Source organism: Triticum aestivum, chromosome 7B (genome assembly GCF_018294505.1).
Source record: "Triticum aestivum cultivar Chinese Spring chromosome 7B, IWGSC CS RefSeq v2.1, whole genome shotgun sequence".
Lineage (NCBI taxonomy): Eukaryota > Viridiplantae > Streptophyta > Magnoliopsida > Poales > Poaceae > Triticum > Triticum aestivum.
Window position 1 is genome coordinate 555,318,838 of NC_057813.1, and position 21,289 is coordinate 555,340,126.

Sequence of the window (21,289 nt, forward strand, 5' to 3'; positions counted from 1 at the left end):
TTAACAGCAATTTTAGCCAGTTTGGAATAGCTAGGTTTGAGATTGTCATCAGATTCATCCTCACTACATTCAGAGGGGGAATGTTTGAGTACATTGGCACCTTTTTCCATGAAGCAATAGGTGGGAGCATAGTCATCGACGCTCTTGTCAGCAGAGTTGGGGAGGTCATTTTCTTTAGTGTTGAAGATGGACTTGCTGACGTAAGCAGTAGTGAGGGCTAGGCTCGCCACACTAGAGTCTGACTCCTCAGATTCCTCCTCTTCCACATTTTCCTCAGATTCATCTTCAGAGTCCATTTCCTTGCCAATAAATGCCCGTGCCTTCTTGGAACTGCTCTTCTTGTGAGATGAAGGCTTTGAAGATTTTAATGATTAGGACTTTGAAGATTTCTTCTTCTTGTTGTTCTTTGAGTCATTAGAACCATCATGTTTGTACTTCTTCTTCTTTGATTCCTTTTCCCACAGAGGGCAATCAGACATGTAGTGACCAGGTTTTTTGCATTTGTGGCAAGTTCTCTTTTTGTAGTCATGGGACGAGGAATCATCACTCCTTGAAGATTTTCCAAAGCGACCACGGCGAGAGAACTTCTGGAATTTCTTCACGAGCATTGCTAGCTCCTGGCTCAGCTCTTCAGGGTCACCAAGGTTGCTACCAGAATCTTCACCTTCATATTCAGAGACTGCCTTGGCCTTCAGCGCATGTGATCTTCCAAAGCTCGGTCCATAGAGGTCCCTCTTCTCAGCAAGCTGGAACTCATGGGTGTTTAGTCTCTCAAGGATATCAGCGGGATCAAGAGACTTGTAATCAGCTCGCTCTTGAATCATCAGTGCAAGAGTGTCGAATGAGGAACCACCTCATGGTCGGTGATGTTAGTGGCACCAAGTGCTTTAAGCTCATTTGAGATGTTAGTGAGGCGATCGAAGGTTTGCTGAACATTTTCATTGTCGGGTCTTTTGAAGCGGTTTAAGAGATTGAGAAGAACGTCAACTCGGGAGTCACGCTGAGTAGAGACTCCTTCGTTGACCTTGGACAGCCTGTCCCAAATCAGCTTAGCAGTTTCCAAAGCACTCACTCTGTCATACTGTCCTTTGCTCAGATGACCACATATGATGTTCTTCGCTTGAGAATCAAGTTGCTTGAATCTCTTCACATCAGCAGCATTCACAGACGGAGTGACTGAGGAAACACCATTTTCCACAACATACTAGAGATCGTTATCAATTGCCTCAAGATGCATGCGCATCTTGTTCTTCCAGTAGGGGTAGTCCGTCCCATCGAAGGTAGGACACCCAGCCAAGACCTTGATCATTCCTGCAGTCGACATAACTAAAACTCCAGATGGTTAAACAAAAATCACACAGAACAAGGGAGTACCTTGCTCTGATACCAATTGAAAGTGCGTTATATCGACTAGAGGGGGGATGAATAGGCGATTTTTACAAATTCGACACTGAGGAATTTCTAGGTAAAGAAATTCCTAAGCAACGACACACTAGCAGCAGAATAAGTACTCAGGTATAAGCATAACAGAGCAATAGCATAGTCATCATGATGAAATTAAAACAAGCAGAGAGTACAGATAGCATGATAACAGGATAAACAGGCCGAAGACTATGTGACTGAAGAAACTGTATTGAGAAAATAGAGAAAGTCTTCAGTCAAAGTCTTCAAACAGTAATGATCAGGTTCATCAACACATGAATGACGAAATGGAAGGGTTGAGGAAATAGAACCAGTTGGCTTGGTGAAGACAATGATTTGGTAGACCAGTTCCAACTGTTGTGACAGTTGTACGTCTGATTGGAGCGGCTGAGTATTTAAACTCGAGGACACACAGTCCTCACCGTATTCTCCTTGAGCTAAAGTCACACAGACCTCGCCCAACACTCATGGTAAGTCTTCATAGGTGACTTCCAAACCTTCACAGACTTGGTCACTCGATGATCCACAATTCCTCTTGGATGCTCAGACCATGACGCCTAACCGTCTGGAGGATACACAGTCCTCAAAAGTAACAAGCGTCGGTTTCACACAGGAACAATCTCTTCAGTGATGCTCAATCACTTTGGGTTTGTAGGTGTTTGGGAGTGGGTTTTCGGTTTTCCTCACTTGATGATTTTCGCTCAAAGTCCTCGGAGGATGGGATGCTCTCAATGACAAGTGTCAGTTTCTCGCGGAGCAGCCAACCAGCTAGTGGTTAAAGGGGGGGCGGCTATTTATAGCCTAGGGAGTAGCCTGGCATGATAAGACATAAATGCCCTTCAATGATATGACCGTTAGGTGGAAGATATTTTTGGATAGCTGGCGCATAGCACAGCAACGGTCGAATATTTGAGGTTCAGATTCCTCAGGGCTATCATGTTCCTCACTGTGTAGGCAATCCGCACTGGCGACTTCCTAAATCCTCAGTCAAAACAAATTCCTCAGAGACCAGAAGACCTTTGTCTCTGTCACTGAAGAAATTGACTGAACTGATATGAGATTTCCAATGGCTTCAGTCGAAAGGATTGGGTAGGTGTAGGATTTTGAGATGAGCATCACATGGAAATCAGTTTCCTTAGTATTACCTCGACCCCCTTTAACAGTACGGTGTTTCCTATGACTCAAGAAAGAAAATGAAACTACGAAAACAAATGTATTCACGCTTCATAATCCTCGCATGAATATCCAAGTCTTCAAGGTCACACCAATTTCTTCACTTTCAAAATCTTCAGGTGAACCAAAGTCTTCAGCTGAAGACATACATTTTTAGGGGTCGACATTCATCGTAAATATCAAACTCCTCATCGACTTGTAGAGTCTGTGTACACTCACAAACATAGTAGTCCCTTAACCTATAAGTCTTCAATACACCAAAATCACCAAGGGGAACTAGATGCACTTACACCACTTCACTCCACTCCCCTCCGCCACCCAAGCTCATCTCCGGCGGTCTTCGTCAGTCTCCGGCATGGCGGGCAGCGGATCTGAGTCCTTCACCTCCAAATCCATCGACCCCGAGCTCATTCCACACAGCCCCGAGGAGGAGATGGTCGTCCGACACTCCGGCTTGCACTCCGCCGCTCCCGGGAGGAGGTCCGTTCCCGGCAGCGCTCGAACTCCTTCCGTTGGAAATCCGTTGCAAATCCGTTGTGTCTGCCCAAATGGCGCATGGATCCGGCGCTAGGTGTGTCGTCGCTGCCTCGCCGGAGGCGGTGCGGTCTGTCTAGCGTCCAAATGCGATGGCGGACGCGCAACCCCTCCGTTGGCGCGCTGAGCAAAGAGACACACCATGGGCCTCGTCCGGTGAGAACATGGCACGGCGTGAGAGAGGCGGCAGTGGCAGCCCCCGCGACGGTGGACGTTGGCGAGGCGGAGTCGCATTCTCCGGCGCCCTGTATGGTGCAGCAGTCCGGGTGCCGCAACCGCATCATGGTGGACATCGGCGGCTCGTGCTAGGACGGATCCATCATCGATCTAACGTCCATCGGCACCCAACGGGTTCTAGGCTCCAACGAGGAAGAGTAGGGCATGGGAGACGACTGCGCCTTGAGTCCCGTGAGCCGGCTCGTGTCCCATGCCCTACTCTACCTTGCTGGTGACCGGGCCAAAACTCTAGGGAACGTAGTCGGCGACTGGACGAGCTCTGCTTAAAGAACGCTATGTTGCATGTAATAATATGGACTTGAGGTTTCTAATTTGAGGTATCTGTATGTGGATTGCATTATTTGAGGCGTGACCAATCAGTATCCGCGGATGCGCCCGGGCGCGTCCGCAGGCGTTTGTGGGACCGGATTTGCAAAGTCCGGTTGTAGATGCTCTTAGAGAGACTTGAACACGGTTCACCAAAACGCCCCTAAATGGCTAGATCTTAACATTTTAATCATTCACCAACGTGCATCAAATGTCCGCGACATGGTTTGGACATCCGAAATCCACATACCAGTAGCAAAGTTGGGACATTGCACAAAATAGCTAGCCCTGGAAAGGGCTCTTTTCCATAAATGGGGTTCTGGATTGACGCCGCTCACCAGCTAACCTACGAAAATGCTAGTACTAGCAAACAGACAAGCAACTATGCAAGTGGATGACGTCTAGCTTTACACATTGAAGGTTCGTTGGTTAAGCAAACTTTTGCTAAATTCAGTGGCTTAAGGGCAACTCGAACGCGGTTCACCAAAAAGCCCCCAAATGTCTAGATCTTGAAATTCTGATCATTCACCACCGTGCATCAAATGTCCGTGGCATGGCTCGGACGTCCGAAATCCACATACCAATAGCAAAGTTGGGGGAGGTTTGTGGGGTCCAAACATCCACCACGTAGACCACAGCATGTTCATGTAATTGTGAGATCCTGGCATTGCCAAAGGAGTGCCAAATTCAGAGGTTTTGTGATGTAATTGCTTCACGAATGATAGTGTTTTTTTACAATGGCCCTAGTATTGCCTTTGTTGGTCATGGGACAGTTCTTCCATTTTCAATACATGCAATCTAGGGATCCAATCATACCTGAAAATCTTCTTGATTCTGCAAGTGCCTTGAGCATTGTTGGGTCTGCGGCATGTGGTTCTCTCAAGTTCTCCGGCCCAAACACCTTGACCATTGTAGTAGCAAATCTGACCATGGAAACGAGGCATGTGCTCCCAGACATCCATAGGTACTTTTTCTTCTGAATTGTATGTACTTCAAAAATGAATCACTCTTTTCAGTATGAATGGCTCACTCTCCCATTCTTTTCGGCTAGGGCAGAAGCTAGGCCCATATATTTTCATGACGAGGACCGATCGATATCCTTCGCAAGGGCAAGCATCCTCATGCCAGTCGTGCAATTCTATTAACTAGAGAACCCAATGCGGCCAATGACATCGTTCTTCAACTTTAAGTAATCATCATATGCCCTGACACCTTGCTAGGTGCGTCCGAACAAATGTGCCATATCCGAAATTACGTCAAAAATATGGCTCGATAGCGCATCGGGGATAGAGTAGTCGTCGCACAACATCATATGCGCATCTACCCTGTTTCGATTCAACACTCGGTACCCCTTTATTGAATGTAGTTGAGAACATGCTCCTCGGCATTCTTCGTTTCTCTCAAAATCGCCCTCATCCTCGTTGTTTCATCCTCATCTGATGAATACGAATCCATGAACACGGCGTAGAAGTACTCCTCATTTAAATCCACCGTGTTTTCTTCAAAGTAAACAACGTGAACGTCTTTTTTTCCTATGGCATTTGCCGAACAATTGTTCAGCGTAGTGTCGGACGTGGATGGCGTCGACAGTGGCAGAGGGGACTTGGTCGGTGGACAGATCTGGATACGAAGGTGTAGGCCAAGGCAGGCAAGCGCCTGGGTGGAGCAGCGGAGGTTCGACAAAGCCTGGGCGGCGTCTGGGGTGGTACGACATCCATGTCGGCCTTCGGGAGCGTGGATACAACCACATGAGGAGGGATGTACCAAAAAACGAGGTCTTCGGGTGAGGCGGGGGTGTCAAAGTCCGACGTGGCGGAATCCCCCAGACGGATTTGATGAGCTGCGCTGGATGGTTAAATGTGCCAGAATCGTTCGATCTAAACATTTACTCGCGGAATGATGATCCGCGTTGGAAATGCCCTTAACCAACAACGGTAGCACATGTACCTAGGACTTCTTTGATTCACAACTTTCTCAAAACATGGTAATAGAAAAAACACATGATTAAATGACACGTCCTCTTGTAGTATTATTCTATAAAATTAGAATACTACGGGAGTTTAGATGAAAGAGTATTCCATATCACATGGAAAAATATCTACCTAAGATATTTCTTAGGGTAATCCATTAATAAGATATTTTTTAATAAAAGATGGATTTTATTAACTAGCAATGAAGCATAAGGATATACAAACACAATAAACACACATCCGACCTCTACATAACTAGAAATTTAGAATGCACATAGCCAACATCAATACACACAAATAAACACATCCACTAATAAGTTTTGGTGGAATGAAAGTTTTCTTTAGAAATTCCTAATCATATAAAATTCATTTCATGATCCTTTTCGTTTACCGTTTCAAACAGATCTATCGTTACATGATCCCAACGCAGCACGACTAGTACTTTTTTCTGCATAAAAAAATATAGTACATGGAGCACGGGCCGTGTACGTACGTACTGTCGCCAGCCACCGCGTGGACCGTAGGTAGGCGGCAGGCAACCGCGAAAAGGCCATAAAAAACAAAGTACAAGTCACGTATGAATGAGACACGTATTACCACGTAAAAAAAACCGCGAAAAGGCCGGCCTTGTCCTGCAGCCTCAGGAATTCGCGGCCGGCAAGCCAGACAACAGACCGCCGACCCGACACCCGGCCGTGCCGGCGCCCGCCTGCTGCTTGTTGGCTGCCAGTCTCCCACGCCACAGCACCACGCAACCGCACTGCATATACCACCGCACAGCAGCAGCAGCGCGAGCGAGCATCATCATCCTCCACCCCCATATGGGATAGCCGTGTCCCTCTTCCTCCTCTGCCGCTGCCCCGCGCCTTTCCGGATTAATTGCCGCCCACAACGCCCAGCGCATGCACACGCACGCACCCGGCATAGTTTAGTGTAGGGTCGCCGTGCTCGCACAAGCAAGAAGGCGCGGCCAGCGGCCTGCTACTAGTAGCGCCTCTCGCCTCCGCGGCCATGGCTGCACCCGCGCTGGCCAAGCGCCCCTGCAGCAACCCCTCCTCCTCCGCTTCCTGTCGCGAGGCCAAGCGGCTCCGCGCGGCGGCGCCGGCGCCCATGGAAAGGCACGACGAGGCTGCCGCTGCTGCCGACGCGGCGACGACGACGTCGCAGTCGCAGTCGCAGCCGCTGCTCCCGGGGCTGCCCGACCACCTCGCGCAGCTCTGCCTCTCGACGCTCCCGCCGCGCCTGATGCACGCCGTCTGCCGCCCGTGGCGCCGCCTCCTCTACGCGCTGTCGTTCCCGCCGTTCTTGTCCCTGTACGCACTGCTTGAGGACGCCGGCAACGGCGGGGCGTCCTTCGCGGCCTACGACCCGATCGCCGCGCGGTGGGACTGTCTGCCGGCGCCGCCTATGCCGTCGCCGCCCCCGACGCTCTGCCACCCGTCGTTCCTCTCCCGCCGGCTGCCGCTCCAGTCCGTGGCCGCGGCGGGGCAGCTCGTCCTCGTCGCGGGGTCCACGCAGTCGCTCCACCCGGCGCTGTGCCGCCCGCTCGTCTTCGACCCGGCCGCCGCGCCCGGGCCGCGATGGCAGGTCGGCCCGCGGGTCCCGCTCGCCCCGCGCAGGTGGTGTGCGGCGGGCGCGGCGCGGGGGCGCGTGTTCGTCGCGGGCGGCGTGGGCGCCGGCTACGACCTCGCCGTCGCGCGCTCCGGGGCGACGTGGGACCCCGCCACGCCGTCCGCGCCGTGGGAGCCGCTCCCGCCGCTGCGGGACGGGCGGTTCAGCCGGGACGCGGCCGAGGCCGTGTGCTCGGGCGGGAAGGTCTGCATGGTCAACCTACGCGGCAGCGGCGCCAAGGAGGGCGCGGTGTTCGACCTCGTGGCCGGGCGGTGGGAAGACATGCCGCCCGGCATGCTAGCCGGGTGGAAGGGCCCCGCCGCGGCGTCCCCGGACAGCGGCGACACGATCTTCGTCGTGGACGAGGAGCGCGGCGCGCTCAACGCCTACGACTGGGGATCCGACCGGTGGACGACGGTCGCGGAGGCGGGGCGGCTCAAGGGCGCGGCGGAGATGGCCGCGGGCGGCGGAAGGGTGTGCGTAGTGGCCGACGGCGGCGCGAAGGTGGTGGTCGTGGACGTGACGCCCAAGGGGAGGATGAGGGGCTCCACGACGCCGGCGCCGCCGCGCATGTGGGAGGTGGAGGCGCCGGCCGGGCGGCGGGTGGTGTCGCTGCACGTGCTGCCCAGGATGACGCGCCCCGAGTAGGCTTCCTCCCTCCTTTCCCGCCACTGTACAAAGTACAAACAAACTAGAAAAACAAAAGGCTCTCCCTTTGGTTCGTCTTCTCTTCTTGCTGCGGCGAATCCGCATCGGCACCGCCTTGTGCAGTACTCCTATGTCGTAGTACATGTTCATTTTAGGAGTGGATTTCGAGATTTTGATTTTCGAGGGGTAGACGCTAGATTTCCAGTTTTTGATTCTTGCGTTCTTCTGTACTGATCCTCTGGTCCTCTCTGTCCATATAGCAAAAGCAGGATTCGAGATTTTTTTTCCGGTTCCTTTTCTTTCAGAGATACTACTCCAGCACATACACTTGGAAGGGAACTGAATGAGTTAGACTGCTAATTTTCTGTTAAACCCAGGACAGATCCGTTAAACCCAATGCTGGTACCCTGTTCCGCTTCGAGCCGGCGCTTTCCCGACATCCGGTGGCGCGCGGTCGCCGGAGAAGTCCCGCCACGCAAACCTGGTACTAGATATTTTCTCCGCCCGGCCTTGGCCGCACAGCGGGATCGCCGCCACTCCACAGCTTTCCGGTTTGATTCCCCGGCCACACCCGCCGCCATCGCCACGTCCCATCGAACCCATTAATCCACCCATAATAACACGGCCCATGCACGCCGTTACCTCCTCAATGAACACTCGTGCCCAAGATCACACACCAGCTTTGCATATTCCCGTTCCTTTCATGTCCGCCGCGGACGATTCTTCTCTCCACGGGCCGGCCGGCCGCTAGTCTCCAAACGGCGAGGGACTCGAAAGGTGGCGTATGCCCGCGGCAGGATCTCGCGGGTCCAATCAATGCGGGCATTTTTCCGGTGCTGTTGGCGCCTTTTCCCTCGGGGCCAAGTAACGGGGGTGAAAAGGGTTCGGGGAAAAGGCCGGCGAGAGGGACGGGGCGGGGGCGACGGCGAGTGAATGGCCGGCCGGAGAGAGACGGCGACCGCTCTTTGCCCAACCCGTCGGAGACGCGCGCATGTGGGTCGGGAGGGAGGCCATCATATCGTCCGGTTATCGGCGACGGGACAGTTTGGGCCGGGCGAATTCCCAAAAGGTTTGGCTGCTGGCCGAAAAGGTTCCGCGTTAATTGGGACGGCCGCCGCGACCGCGACCGCGACGCCGAGTGCTGCGCGGGTTCGGTCATGCCTGAGGTCACCTTAAGAGCTGTGTGGAACAATATGGGGTGAATCCGAAGATAAACAAAGAGTCAATTACACCGGTGATGCTAGAATTTGGTGGAAATAATCACTTTAATGCTAGAATTTGTGGTGTGCATCAGAATGGTGCAAAAACTTGCTTTCGACATGCAAATGCGGTGCTAATCGTGTTCGTATATGCCGGGGCACGGGGCCGATGACCAGGCAAGTCAGGGTGGCTTAGGGCCCACCGTCAGTGACTGCCTGGTGAAGGGGGTGGGTGACGTGTTTTTTCACCAAAAACCGCTCGGATATTATTTTTTCTCACCTAAAGGCCACTGTCAAGTGTACATCAATTTGCTTGTATGGCATCGGGTGGATCCAACTTGTCAGCGAAACATCATAAATCTATAAGAGAATGAAAAATAGGCCGCGGTGGGATTCGAACTAGTGCCCTTGGTCTAAGAGCATCTACAACCGCAGGTTGCAAATCCAGGCCCTCAAACGCCCACGAACGCGCTCGGGCGCGTCCGGGAGCACTGACCGGACATGCATCATTTGTTGGCTTCCAAACCCGCGTTCCTCATATCCGAACCCTCAAAACCATACAATCCATGCAACGCTATGTAAAACATCCTAGTTCATTGGATCAACATTGCATCGCCGGACAAAACGAGCATAGTTCATCAACAAATCCATATTATAAACAACTTAGAACTTAGTTAAATATGAACAGAATGGGGAAGGGCGGAGGAAATCACCATTTCCTCGCCGTCCCCTTGCCCTTGCGGTCGTCGGCGCGGCTGTAGGCCTCAGTGTGCTGAGGTGCATCGTCATCGGAGCTGGAGCTGGAGGTGGAGCCGTCCGTCATGTCGGAGTCAGAGATGCACCACATTCCCAACAGCCTGCGGGGCAGGCGGTCCTGCTCCTTCGCATGGCGAGCCGCCTTCCCCTTCGCCGCCGCCTCATTGTTTGCCTCACGCTCCAACAACTCGATGGTGAGTCGGGGCACCTTGGCATTCTTGCGGCAGACACGCGGCGCATCTGTCTCTGCCGTCGTCAGAGAGCGGCGGAGGACCGACGCAAGGAGTGCGACCTCAGGATCGACCGGCGCGTTAATGGAGCCGGGACATCGATTCCCCCCTCTCCCTCACCCGTTGCCACTCACGCTGGGCTGCACGTGCCTCGGATTTGGGCATCCTCGTGCGCACCGGCCCTGGCGCGGGCAGGAGGACCCAGCGGTGGCCGGGTACCACTTCTTGACAAGAGGGTGGTGGAGGTGGGCCACGTACCTGGCGGAGCCGAGCTGCCGAAGCTGCGCGGCGTTGAGGAAGAACATCCGCCGCTACCGGGGCCGCCTTGCTCGAGCAGTGACCTCCTCAATGCGATGCGGAGGGCCACCTACTCCACGTCGATGTTCGAGCCGTCGGATTCTGAATAGGAGCCACGGCTGCTTCCGTCGCCGGTTATCGGATCGGAGGGGAGGGGATCGGAAGTGGAGTGGACAAAGAGGAGAGTGAAATGGAGTTCATATTGACTGGTGTCTAAGGTTCTCCGGATGAGGATATTTGTGGGGTCGGGTGGGCCAGGATGACGTGCTGGACGCGCCCGGACCGCCTCATATCCGTCACATATTTGGGCTAAAATATGAAGGGTGTCGGTCAACCCGGACGTTTGATGCCCGTTTGAGACGTCCGTTTGGATCAGATTTTCGTGAGCGGTTAGTGACCGGGTGGGCAGCCCCTACGTTTGAGGCGCTCGGGCATAGATGCTCTAAGAGGCGCGCATGGCTAGCCAACATACCAAGATAAAATTTGATGTTCTGCATGGATATTAAACCTATATATCTTTTGGCTAAATAACATAAACTAAACAATTTAATTCGGGAAAAAATGATACAGCCGTAGGATAGTTGAACCAGCGACCTAAGAGATACCGGCAAGACGACATACCAATACAAACAATGGAACTTTGATGGCTAGAGAGGATCTCAATCCTTATGTCTACAACACAATGCCTGCTGGGCTAAAACAGACTACAGTTAGTGCGCCTCATTTAAAACATGTTATTTTTCCTTTTTCTTTTCTCAAATTAAAAAACTAAATTATAATTGTATATATGTATTGATTTGAGAATCTGCAGTCTGAGGGTACACTAGGCTCATATTGTTTTCCAGACATATATCTATATTTATTTAAAAAACATATTTTTTTTCGAAAACACACAAATTTACTGAAATGCATGAACACTTTTGAAACAACATAAAAGAAATTAAAGCATGATCAGTTTTATATAAAACATGAAATTTTATTAAAAACATGTTTTTTCTAAAATTCTATGATAATTTGTTTAAATATTTGTATTTTCAAAAATGACAATAATACTTTATTTAATATGCAAACACTTTTAATTGTTTACAAATAATTCATAATTTAATTTGATTATTTTCTAAAAAAATTGATAGGTGGTCACTTTTGTCTAGTTTCTTTTATTTATTACTCCGTTCATTCAATAATAAGCGTCGCAGCTTTGAACTAAGTTTGAATAAATCTTAATTCGAAACCGTGACACTTATTTCGGATCGGAGTGAGTAGAATTTACATATTATTCTTTTACAAATTTCGGAAAATGAAAAAAAAACTGACATAAATTGCAGCCCACATGTTCTAATATAGACATATAAATTGTAAAGACATGAGACCCCACGGTCGTAAACTTTTTTCTAGATTAAATTTCTTAATTTACGTTTCTTAGCTCTTCTTTTTAGTCTACTTACATTACTTCGCTAAAAGATATAAATTTGCGTATGCTTAAATGTCTTGAAGTTAGTTTTGTTCTGCTGGCTAGCTGCGCATGTTGTTTAAACCTTGCTCCTTGGTTTGAATCCCACGCTGTGCTATTTCTAATTTTATTATAATTTTTGTGATTTTTCCTTGACAGATGGGACCCATCCGATGCCACACATATAAATTACTGTACACCTGAGAGCAAAAATAAAAAAGCCAAGGTTTTTTTGGCAAAAAGAGTGCGCCACTCGTCCCCCTTCACCATGCAGTCACCGACGATGGGCCCTAAGCCACGCTGGCTTGCCTTGTCACCAGTCCCGGCGTCTACAAACGTGATTAGCATCATATTTGCACGCCCAAGCCAAGTTTTTGCACAACTTCGACGTAGGCCACAAGTCTTACAAGTAAAGTGACGGTTTGCGCCTAGTTCTAGCACCACCGATGTAATTGACTCACAAAAAAACCCTATTGACTACAGATCATCACTACACTCTCATGACGGATTGCCATCCACCCGCGACAAAGACCACATAGCTCCGACTTCGATGGAGAAACTACGAAGGAGAACTAGGCAAGTCGGAGCCATGGAAGATCACCGAACGGGCGTACGACACCAGGCCCCTCCACTGCAGTTCCGACTTCACAACAACAAACAGCCGAGGCCATTTGACGGGCACGCCGGAGAAAAGCCGACTCCCCAACCAATGCCACGTCTCCGATATTGTTTGCACCCCGTCATCGTTGCCACAGGAACCTAACCGCATGCCTTAAATCGGATGGCTAGAAGAATTAACTTGGTGCCGATGTGGCATAGTGGTGATGTGGATAGGCTCTATGTCAAGATAAAATAGGGTAGTAGAGAGGAGGCTTTTGTTCCGCCTTTGGGTTAATGAATTCATTAAACTGCTTGATTAGTGCCTTTGAGTTAATGAATTCATGCATTAAACTGCTTGATTAGTGTCTTTGGGTTAATGAATTCATTAAACTGCTTGATTAGTGTCTTTTGTCCTTTTCAAGAAAAGTGTTTTGTCTGAGCCTGAGAGGCACTCAGTTACAACAGCGAAAAGGCTTGCCCTGCTCAGCCTCCATTAACGGCCGGGTGTTGGTGGATCGATGCCGTCACCGGCTAACCTCCTGCTCCTAAAAGGCAATGAAACAAGACTGCAGGTGCATGCTTCCCTTTCCATCAACTGCTCTGCTCATCGGTGCGGTTGGTTAGGCCTTAGGCGCGTGTGACTGTATTTCCACAGCAAAAAACCATTGCTGTAGGCTGTAGCTGCCGTGACAGCAGCACCGACGAGCAGGAGCAGCCCCGTGCCGAGCTGAAGAAACCATCAACACACGCTGCCTCTCCAATCCTGTGCTACAAGGAGACCTTGCTCCAGTCCAGTCCAATCATCAGCGACAGACAGAACCTGCATCAACATTGCCGTGCTAATAACTACGCCTTCACACCTTTAATCTCCAACGACAAGGACCACGCCTGATACAGTCGGTCAGTATGCATACTTCTTCCTTCCAAACGAAACAACGACGTCCAGGCAGCGCGCATGTGGATTCGGAGGTGGAGTAGGAATGAAGCGTGGCCACGGATGCTCCATAAGAGGAAAGCGAGCCGACATGGGTCGGCGTCAGCGATGAACAGTCACAGTTCGTTCGGCAAGTACAGCACAGTTGATCTGGTTAGTTGGATGTTGGCGCACGGTGAAGCATTAGAATTACCTGGGCCTGGTCGATGATCCCAAAATGCAGACAGCCCTTGCACAAGTGTTGCCGTGCAGCGGCAAGAGGGATCTGCACTTACAGCCGATACGGGAAGAAGTTGCAGAGGAAGAGTAGAAGATGATGCGAGTACGGGTACAGTTTTGCCGACCTCTGGGAGAAGCTCTCCACTGCCAACCTTGCGCATGACATCAATGACACTGTCGAATGTCCATTTCTGATAACTACTGCTCCCTCCGTCCGAAAATACTTGTCATCAAAATGGACAAAAAGAGATGTATCTAAAACTAAAATACGTCTAAATACGTTTCCTTTTATTCATTTTGATGACATGTATCTAAAACTAAGTACACCTTTACACCACAGGATCTGAAATGACAAGGACCGCGGCTGATAAAGCCTAAGCAGGAGCTTTCTTCCTTCCAAACAACGACGTCCCACGCACAAAACACACATGAATTCAGAAAGTAGTCGGCGCAACCCAGGAGCAGGCTCTCCAGAAAGAGGGCAGGGTCATTCAGCAAGTACAGTCAGGTTAGTTGGAAGTTGGGACACCATCACAATTCACACATTTTGACTCAAGCGTTGGAATTTCGTGAGCTTGGCGACCTTTAGGGCTCGAGCAAAAGCTCGTCGCTCAAGCTTAATGAACACTCGGTATCTAGGCTTGTTAAGCTCGTAGTTCGTTTCCTAATGAACAGAGCCAAGCATAAATTTCAGCTCATTAACGAGTTTAGTGAGCAAGCTAACGAGTTTCACGAGCAGCTCGTTAATACAACACAACACATATTTTTATGTAAGTGGCAACATTTCTTGGCACCTCGACCCATCTACTCCATCTAACCTAGCCCAAAGAAGACAATAACTACTAGCATACCCCCTCATGTGGTCACTTTCTTTCTTTATAAAAGACACATCAGAACTAAAGCAACAGCTGGTAACTTCTTTTAACACATATTGCTAACACTCACTTTCTTTCCAGGTTGTTCTTGAACTCATTATGCTTGGGCTGTGCTCCGTGGCCTTCATCCTTCGCAGCGTCCTCTGAACAGGTGCTTTCCCATGGTTTGGCATAGAAATGTGCAGGCCTTCATGGAAGCTGAACTCTTAGAAGTGTACAACATCACAGGTCAACAAGAACGCCAGGGAGGTGGCAAAATTCATAGCCAAACGACACAAAAAAGGGAAAGAATCAAAACATGCACTTCATACTTGAAACAAGGCGTTTCACAGGTACAGGAAAAAGATATGAATGTATCTTTCATGTAATTTAAGATGATATATGTGAGTATGTTAGCAATATGCAAAAAACAATGTTTAGTAATGGCAAGATTGGAGCCAAACGCTCACTTTGGATACAGAACTGTTTGTACATGTTATCAGTCACAGCATCATCATTACATTACATCCAGGTTTCACTTTCTTACACTTCATCAGAAAATAAATTCTGAACACAGGTTACAAGCAAAGAAACCAGGGGGGAAACAGCACCCCCAGTTGAGTGGACGACTCCAATCGCCAGAACATTAGTCTGGCAAGGCGGTCCCTCTTTCCAAGTTGTTCTTGATCTCGAGCGTGTATTTGCCAAAGGCCCTCTCGATCTTCTTGTTGAAGTGCTCATTCCGGTCGTTGATCGAGTCAACGTCCTTGTCTTCGTTGAACTTGCGCCTCCTGCTGAACGCCTTCCGCTTCTCGTCCCGCTCCTTGAGCTCATTGACCATTCTGTCGATGTTTGGTTCCGCCACCCTAGACACCTGTGCAGTGCAGAAGGTAAGGCATCAATAACAGCCAAGGACTTTGGGGCCCTTACTAGAAGGACAATAGATACAAGATTACATAGAAGTTGGTGCGACGGCAGTACCTTCCCATATTGAAGACTTGAAGCCTCACGGTAGAATTCAGGATCGGTTTCTTTCGCTCTATTGTATGCATCCATGTCGACTTCTATGTTTTTGGTCCTCTTCTTGTATGCATCATACAAGGTTTTCTGGTTGAAAACTGCAAGCAGAAACACCTTATTCATATACATACAAGAGATTCTAAATAAAAAGAAGTTACATGCCTTGTATTTAATTGTCTATACAGCTTCATAGAAGATACTATCAAATAAAAATGTTACATTTCTTTTATACAATTATTGAAAATGGTAAGTTAGAAGTAACGGTCTAGACAGCTTCTGAATTAATTTAGTAGAACATACTAATCTCAACTTTATCAAGAATCATACAACTCAGCACTCACAGTACCTGTTAGTTCCAAAAAACAAAAATTAAATTTATGCCTTCACTGATTAAATGCGGGATAAACTAAAACAACCATTGGTTAAAGTGTAATAGTAAAGTTCCTTAAGTTTTCCATTCTCTAACTTAGATGGAACAAAGGTTCAAAGGTCAGCGAAACACAGCTGGGAGGTCATCCAAAAGTTTATCCAAGTAAAAAACATTATATACTGCAACATAAATGCAGAAGAGAATAGAACTGCGCCGGACATTGGATAAGTTTGCAATCATGTAGTATCAGATAATGTTTCTTGAATTTTCCCATTAGCAAGCTTAGAAAGAACAAAGCCTCAAAGATTAGTAACAAACAGCTGGGTGATTATCAAAATGAAACATACCAAGTCAAAATTGTGTTCAAATATGCACAACGAGTTGATCATAAGATAGGTCAATAGCAACACAGGAGTTTAAAGAGTATAGATTTGGAGATATATTTACTGAAGCTGTGAGCCATCACTACACACTGATAAAATAAAATAAATGAAGCTAGGAGATGAGCTCACCATCCCAGCCATGTGGTGCAGGTTCCTTCTCCCACTTCTTGTATTTTGCTTCTGCCATATCCTGTGTATCCAGCATGTAAGACTTTGACATATCCAGGCCATTCGAATCAAGCAGCTTCCCAATCTTCTTTTTCCTGTCTTCCAACCACTTCTCCTTAGATACGCCTCTGCTCTCGCCACGAGGCTCCATCCTCTTCTTCTCCGCAACCATCGCCTGCTGATTCGCCTTCCTAGCTTCGTTCTGGCAGCACACGGAACAAGAAGGAGATAAACATCCTAGACCGCGGATGCACCAGCTGAATTAGTTAACTGAAGGGCGCAGATGTTCATCATACCATCTTAAGCTGCAGCTCAAACAACTTCTTCTGCTTTTCTGTCATCTGCGGGTAACCTTCATCCGCGGCGGCAGCGTCCTCCTGCCGCCCAGAATCGTCATCACCATCAGCCTGCTCTGGAGCGACTCCTGATTTGCCAGAACCTCCAGCAGGCTTCTCTGACTCCCCGCGCTCCGCGGCTAACAAGAAGTCAATCAAATAGACTGTAAGTACACAGACGGCTCTGGTTGAGTTCGAAAATACAAACTGAAAGGCAAGACCATACCTGCGTTGGCGTCGGCAATCTTCTTAAAGCAGTACTCGGAGCAGCCATGATAGGGGTTGGAGGCGTTGATGCAGTCAGGGTGCACGGTGCGGTCCTCCGGGGGGCCCTTCCACGAGTCGGGGAGCTCTTCGAGGAGGCGGCGCTTGGCCTCGGCGATCTTGTTGAGGCAGTAGTCGTTGCACTCGTGGGCCGGGTTCGACGAGTTGACGCACTCCGGCTCCGACTTCCCCATCGAGCTCGCGCGTCTGCGGATTTTCGATGGAACCCTAGATTAGGTCGGCACGAATTTCACGAAACGAGCTAGCAGCTCGAGTCCATCAGAGGTTGATTTCGAGCCCGTACCTTGGGATTCGAGGCGGCGGATCTGCTGCGGGTCGACGGGGGCTGCGCCTGGTGGATACGGAGGCGGAGAGTCGGATTACGGGAGGGAGGGAGGAGTAGTGGCGGCAGCACCGGCGTCGGTCGGGAATCCGGCGGGGCTTGCCGACGATCGAATCCGGCGGGCGGCGACGGGGATCGTGACGAACCCTAGAGGTTCGCCTGGTGAAGCGAGACGGTAGTAATGGCTGGCTGGTGGTGGACGATTTGGGCCGTCGCCCGCGTGGCAACCGGGGAGAAGAAACACCGACAACGAGTGGGCTGCACTGTGCCACGGGCTGGGCCGGGAGAATCACGCTTCGTGCAGTTTTGGAACAGGTTGATTTTTTTTTGTTCATTGCCCTAAAAAAAGATAATTTTTGTTCACTTATATACTCAAATTCACTTAAAAAAACTTATATACTAAAAAAAGGAGAGCCAGCTATGGTCGGAAGTTTCAAAATCAATGTGGATGCATCAGTATTGCACAAGCAAAAGGGCCCGTGCGTTGCAACGGGAGAAAAAAGTTTTTGAAATCTAGGGGAGTTTAAAATCTCATTGTTAGTTTATTTAAATTATAAAATGAAGTCTTACTTTTAAAATCTCGTTGTTAGTTTATTCATTTTTTCGTAGGAGTATTTAAAATCTCATTGTTTTAATTTTATAAAATGAAGTCTTATTTTTAAAATCTAGCAGTATTTAGAATCTCATTATTAGTTTATTTAATTTTATAAAATGAAGTCTTATTTATTTACATGATCTTCCTTGGTCACTATACTCGAAATATGAATATGTTTGTGGCAAAAATAAAACTAAAACTCAAATATCTACTTTTTTTTCATGTAGAGCATATATGTATAGAATTTTTGCAACTAATTTTATTTTTTGGAAAGATGTTTTGATTGTTTGCACTATTTTCCAGTAAGAGAAAAAACCTTCAAAAGTGTAGTTAATTTTCTCATCCGCATGAGGCAGTTTTGTGAGCGTCCGCGAGTTTTATATTGTTCTTGTCTGTGTTCAGCTCGGCTCGCATCGCCATCAGCATATGTTCATGTTCATGCGCACACTCATAGCCGTCGGCAATTGCTGACGCAGATGGTGGCATGTGTGCATGGTGTGGTGGTCTTGGTGGCCACTCGCGGTCGGCCATGCTTCTTGACAGATTCGTCCTCTTGAATCTAGTGTTCATTACTGGGAAACCTTAAATCCAACTCTTTAGTTCTAACCCATTTGAATTAAATTCTAATGGGTTTGAATTCAAATTCTTCCATCATCAACAGACACCATGTACCTGGATTAAGCACATATAAATTAATCTAGGAGGATTTTTGTCACTTCAAAAATCTTTTCCAAACTACATGTGCTTCTCTTTTACTTCTTTCTGTATGTCCAAATGAAAAAGGGAAAGACAAAGTACATAGAGGAGCAGCGCAGCACAGCCAGCCGTGGCCCACTTGCCGGGAGCTCCTATACGCCGCACTTTGCGGCAAAAGGACGTCGCTTCACAACAAAGGGGATGCGCAGCGAGTGGGCCGGCCCATGGCAGATGGGTGCGGGTGCGGGTGCGGGTGTTGGCTATATCAAGCAAGATGGCAAGCTAGCTACTTATGGAGCTGTCCTTCGGGAGATATTGGAACACTCTTCTAGTTTTTAAACTTGCAACATAGGTCATGAATTTAGGAGCTCAAACTATGAAGCTCACAATCTAGCGAAACATTCTCTCTCCCTCGCGGTTGGCCGCTATGTGTGGTTAGGCCAGCTGGGAGATCTTCATTTCGTCCCTGTAAACATTGTGACGGGTTAATAAAGTTTCGCGAGATTGTCTCAAAAAAAAGCAAGATGGAAAGCCACGCTGGTACTGTAGCAAAAATAAGGAAAATAACAAGCCACAGAGGGAATTGAACTCTAGACCTCGCCATAATGAAGTGCTCCCAATGGCCATCTGACCTAATAATCCTAAGTGACTAATTTCCAGCGCTAATATCTAAGAACTAGCCATTTTGCCAGAATTCAACACCTTTGATTTTATTCGAACATGTCTTGGAATTTCTAAAAGGTGTTGAATTCTGGCAAAATGTTACAAAGATATGTTCGAATAAAATCGTGAACACATGTTACAAAGTTCCAACATTTTTTGAACAAACTTTGAAATTCAATATTGTTTAGAAAAAGAACAATTTTGAAATTGTTCACATTATTCAAATCCCGAACATATTTTCCAATTGAGAACACTATTTTGAACATGCGAACATTTTTTTAACAATGCGAACGAAATTTCAATTTTCCTTTTTGTAAAAGCGAACAAATTTTTAAAAAAATGATAATTTCTTGAAATTTTGGAAACCCCTTGAGCAATTTGGAAACGTGAATTTTTTTGAAATTCTCAAACAATTTTTCACCCGTGAACAAAATTTGAAAAACAGGAACATTTTTTGGGATTCAAAACTTTAAAACCACCAGTATTTTTAGAAAACTCCTGAACATATCTTGAATTTGTGTACAAAATTCAGAAAAAAGTGAACATCGCGAACATTTTTTGAACATTGCAAACAAATTTTGAAATTCTATATTCTTTAGAAAACGAACATTTTTTTTTTTACATTTTTCGAATTCAAAACGTATTTTCCAATTGTGAACACTTTTTTGATCATGCAAACATTTATTTAACAATGTGAACATATTTTCAATTTTTTATTATAAAAGCAAACAAATTTTGAAAAAAGTGATCATTTCTTGAAAATTTGAAAACCCATTGAACAATTTTGAAACCTGAACATTTTTTGAAATGCTCGAACAATTTTTAATACGTGAACAAAATTCGAAAAACAGGAACATTTTGTGGGATTCAAATTCTGAACAATTTTGGGATTTATGAACAAACAGTAAAACACAATGTTTTTTAAATAATAATAATAAATTGAAGAAAACAATAGAATTGGAAATGATAAAAGAAAAAAAGGGAAAGTGAAAAAACGAAATAGAAACAAAAGAAAAATAAACAGAAAAGTGAAAAAGGCGAGAAAAGAAAAAAACTGGAAAAGCGAAAAAATAGAGCAAGAAAAAAACCCGGATTAGGAACCTTCTAGAAGTTTCCCAAAACCAGAAAAAACCGGCTGGGCACCTCTAGAAGGTTCCCAAAACCGGCCTGCCTAGCAAAGGCCGAGCTAGCGATCATGCCCGACCCATGGGAAGGGGCAGGAGCTCGGCCCGCAGCAGTGATTGGAGACGTCGCGTTCGTCCGCCCGGTCGCGGCGCGGCAGGAGCTCGGCCCGCAGTAGTTATTGGAGACGTCGCGTTCGTCGGCCCGGTCGCGGCGCGGCGTATGGGCTCCTGGTAGCTAGTCCATCTCTGTACTCTCCCTCTCTCTCTCATCAACTTCTGAATCTTCAGATCGGCTCAATCCTCTTCTTTAGGATGGTTGGGCACCCATCCATGGTGGCACCAATATATTCTGAATCTTATTCATGCGCCTCACTTTTTGTATTGGTCGTATCTCACCTTATTTCTGTTAGCTTGTTGCTTCTCGCAATTTCGAACGTATATAAATTGCAAGGGTTTGATGTAAAGTGGCGAGGTGGGGCTATTAATTTGAATGCGGTTTTTTAGCACAAATTGTGTTTGTTGTAGCCGGAAGGGAGGGGAGGGCAGATCGTGAGGTCCAACATTTTTAGCGGCCCATGACCGAACCGATCACAGAGACTTTTCTAAAAAAAAAACTCCGCACGCGTTAAACCCGACATAATCAATGTGTGCTTTATTTAGTAGGTAAAGATGGTTCTGGTACAGGCGCAGCAGTGTACATGGATCACTTGGGTGCCTATATGGGATTGTCGTCATTTGTTATTAGAGAATGATGGATCCACCTAGTTTGGAAGCAATAGCATGTAGAGAGGCTCTGTCAGTCATGGAGGATCTTGGCGTTCAACACAATGATGGTGGCATCTGATTGCGCAAGAGTGATCAAACGCATTCATGAAGGAGCGTGTGAAG

General features: G+C 47.7%; 2 protein-coding genes across 2 annotated transcripts; one reads left to right on the plus strand and one right to left on the minus strand.

The window, feature by feature from the left end:
• Positions 1-6,238: 6,238 nt before the first annotated feature.
• Positions 6,239-8,182, plus strand: LOC123159168 (F-box/kelch-repeat protein SKIP25). The gene has a single exon (XM_044576998.1). It carries the CDS (start codon positions 6,654-6,656, stop codon positions 7,899-7,901), a length of 1,248 nt encoding a protein of 415 aa, XP_044432933.1. The 5' UTR covers positions 6,239-6,653; the 3' UTR covers positions 7,902-8,182.
• Positions 8,183-14,881: 6,699 nt separating this feature from the next.
• On the minus strand, positions 14,882-17,547 carry LOC123159630 (pre-mRNA-splicing factor syf2). The gene is made up of 6 exons (XM_044577445.1): positions 17,285-17,547; positions 16,943-17,187; positions 16,678-16,856; positions 16,343-16,583; positions 15,422-15,558; positions 14,882-15,314 (listed from the first exon to the last, which is right to left on the minus strand). The coding sequence occupies exons 2-6, from the start codon at positions 17,172-17,174 to the stop codon at positions 15,087-15,089; spliced, it is 1,017 nt and encodes a 338-aa protein (XP_044433380.1). The 5' UTR covers positions 17,175-17,187; positions 17,285-17,547; the 3' UTR covers positions 14,882-15,086.
• Positions 17,548-21,289: the final 3,742 nt, after the last annotated feature.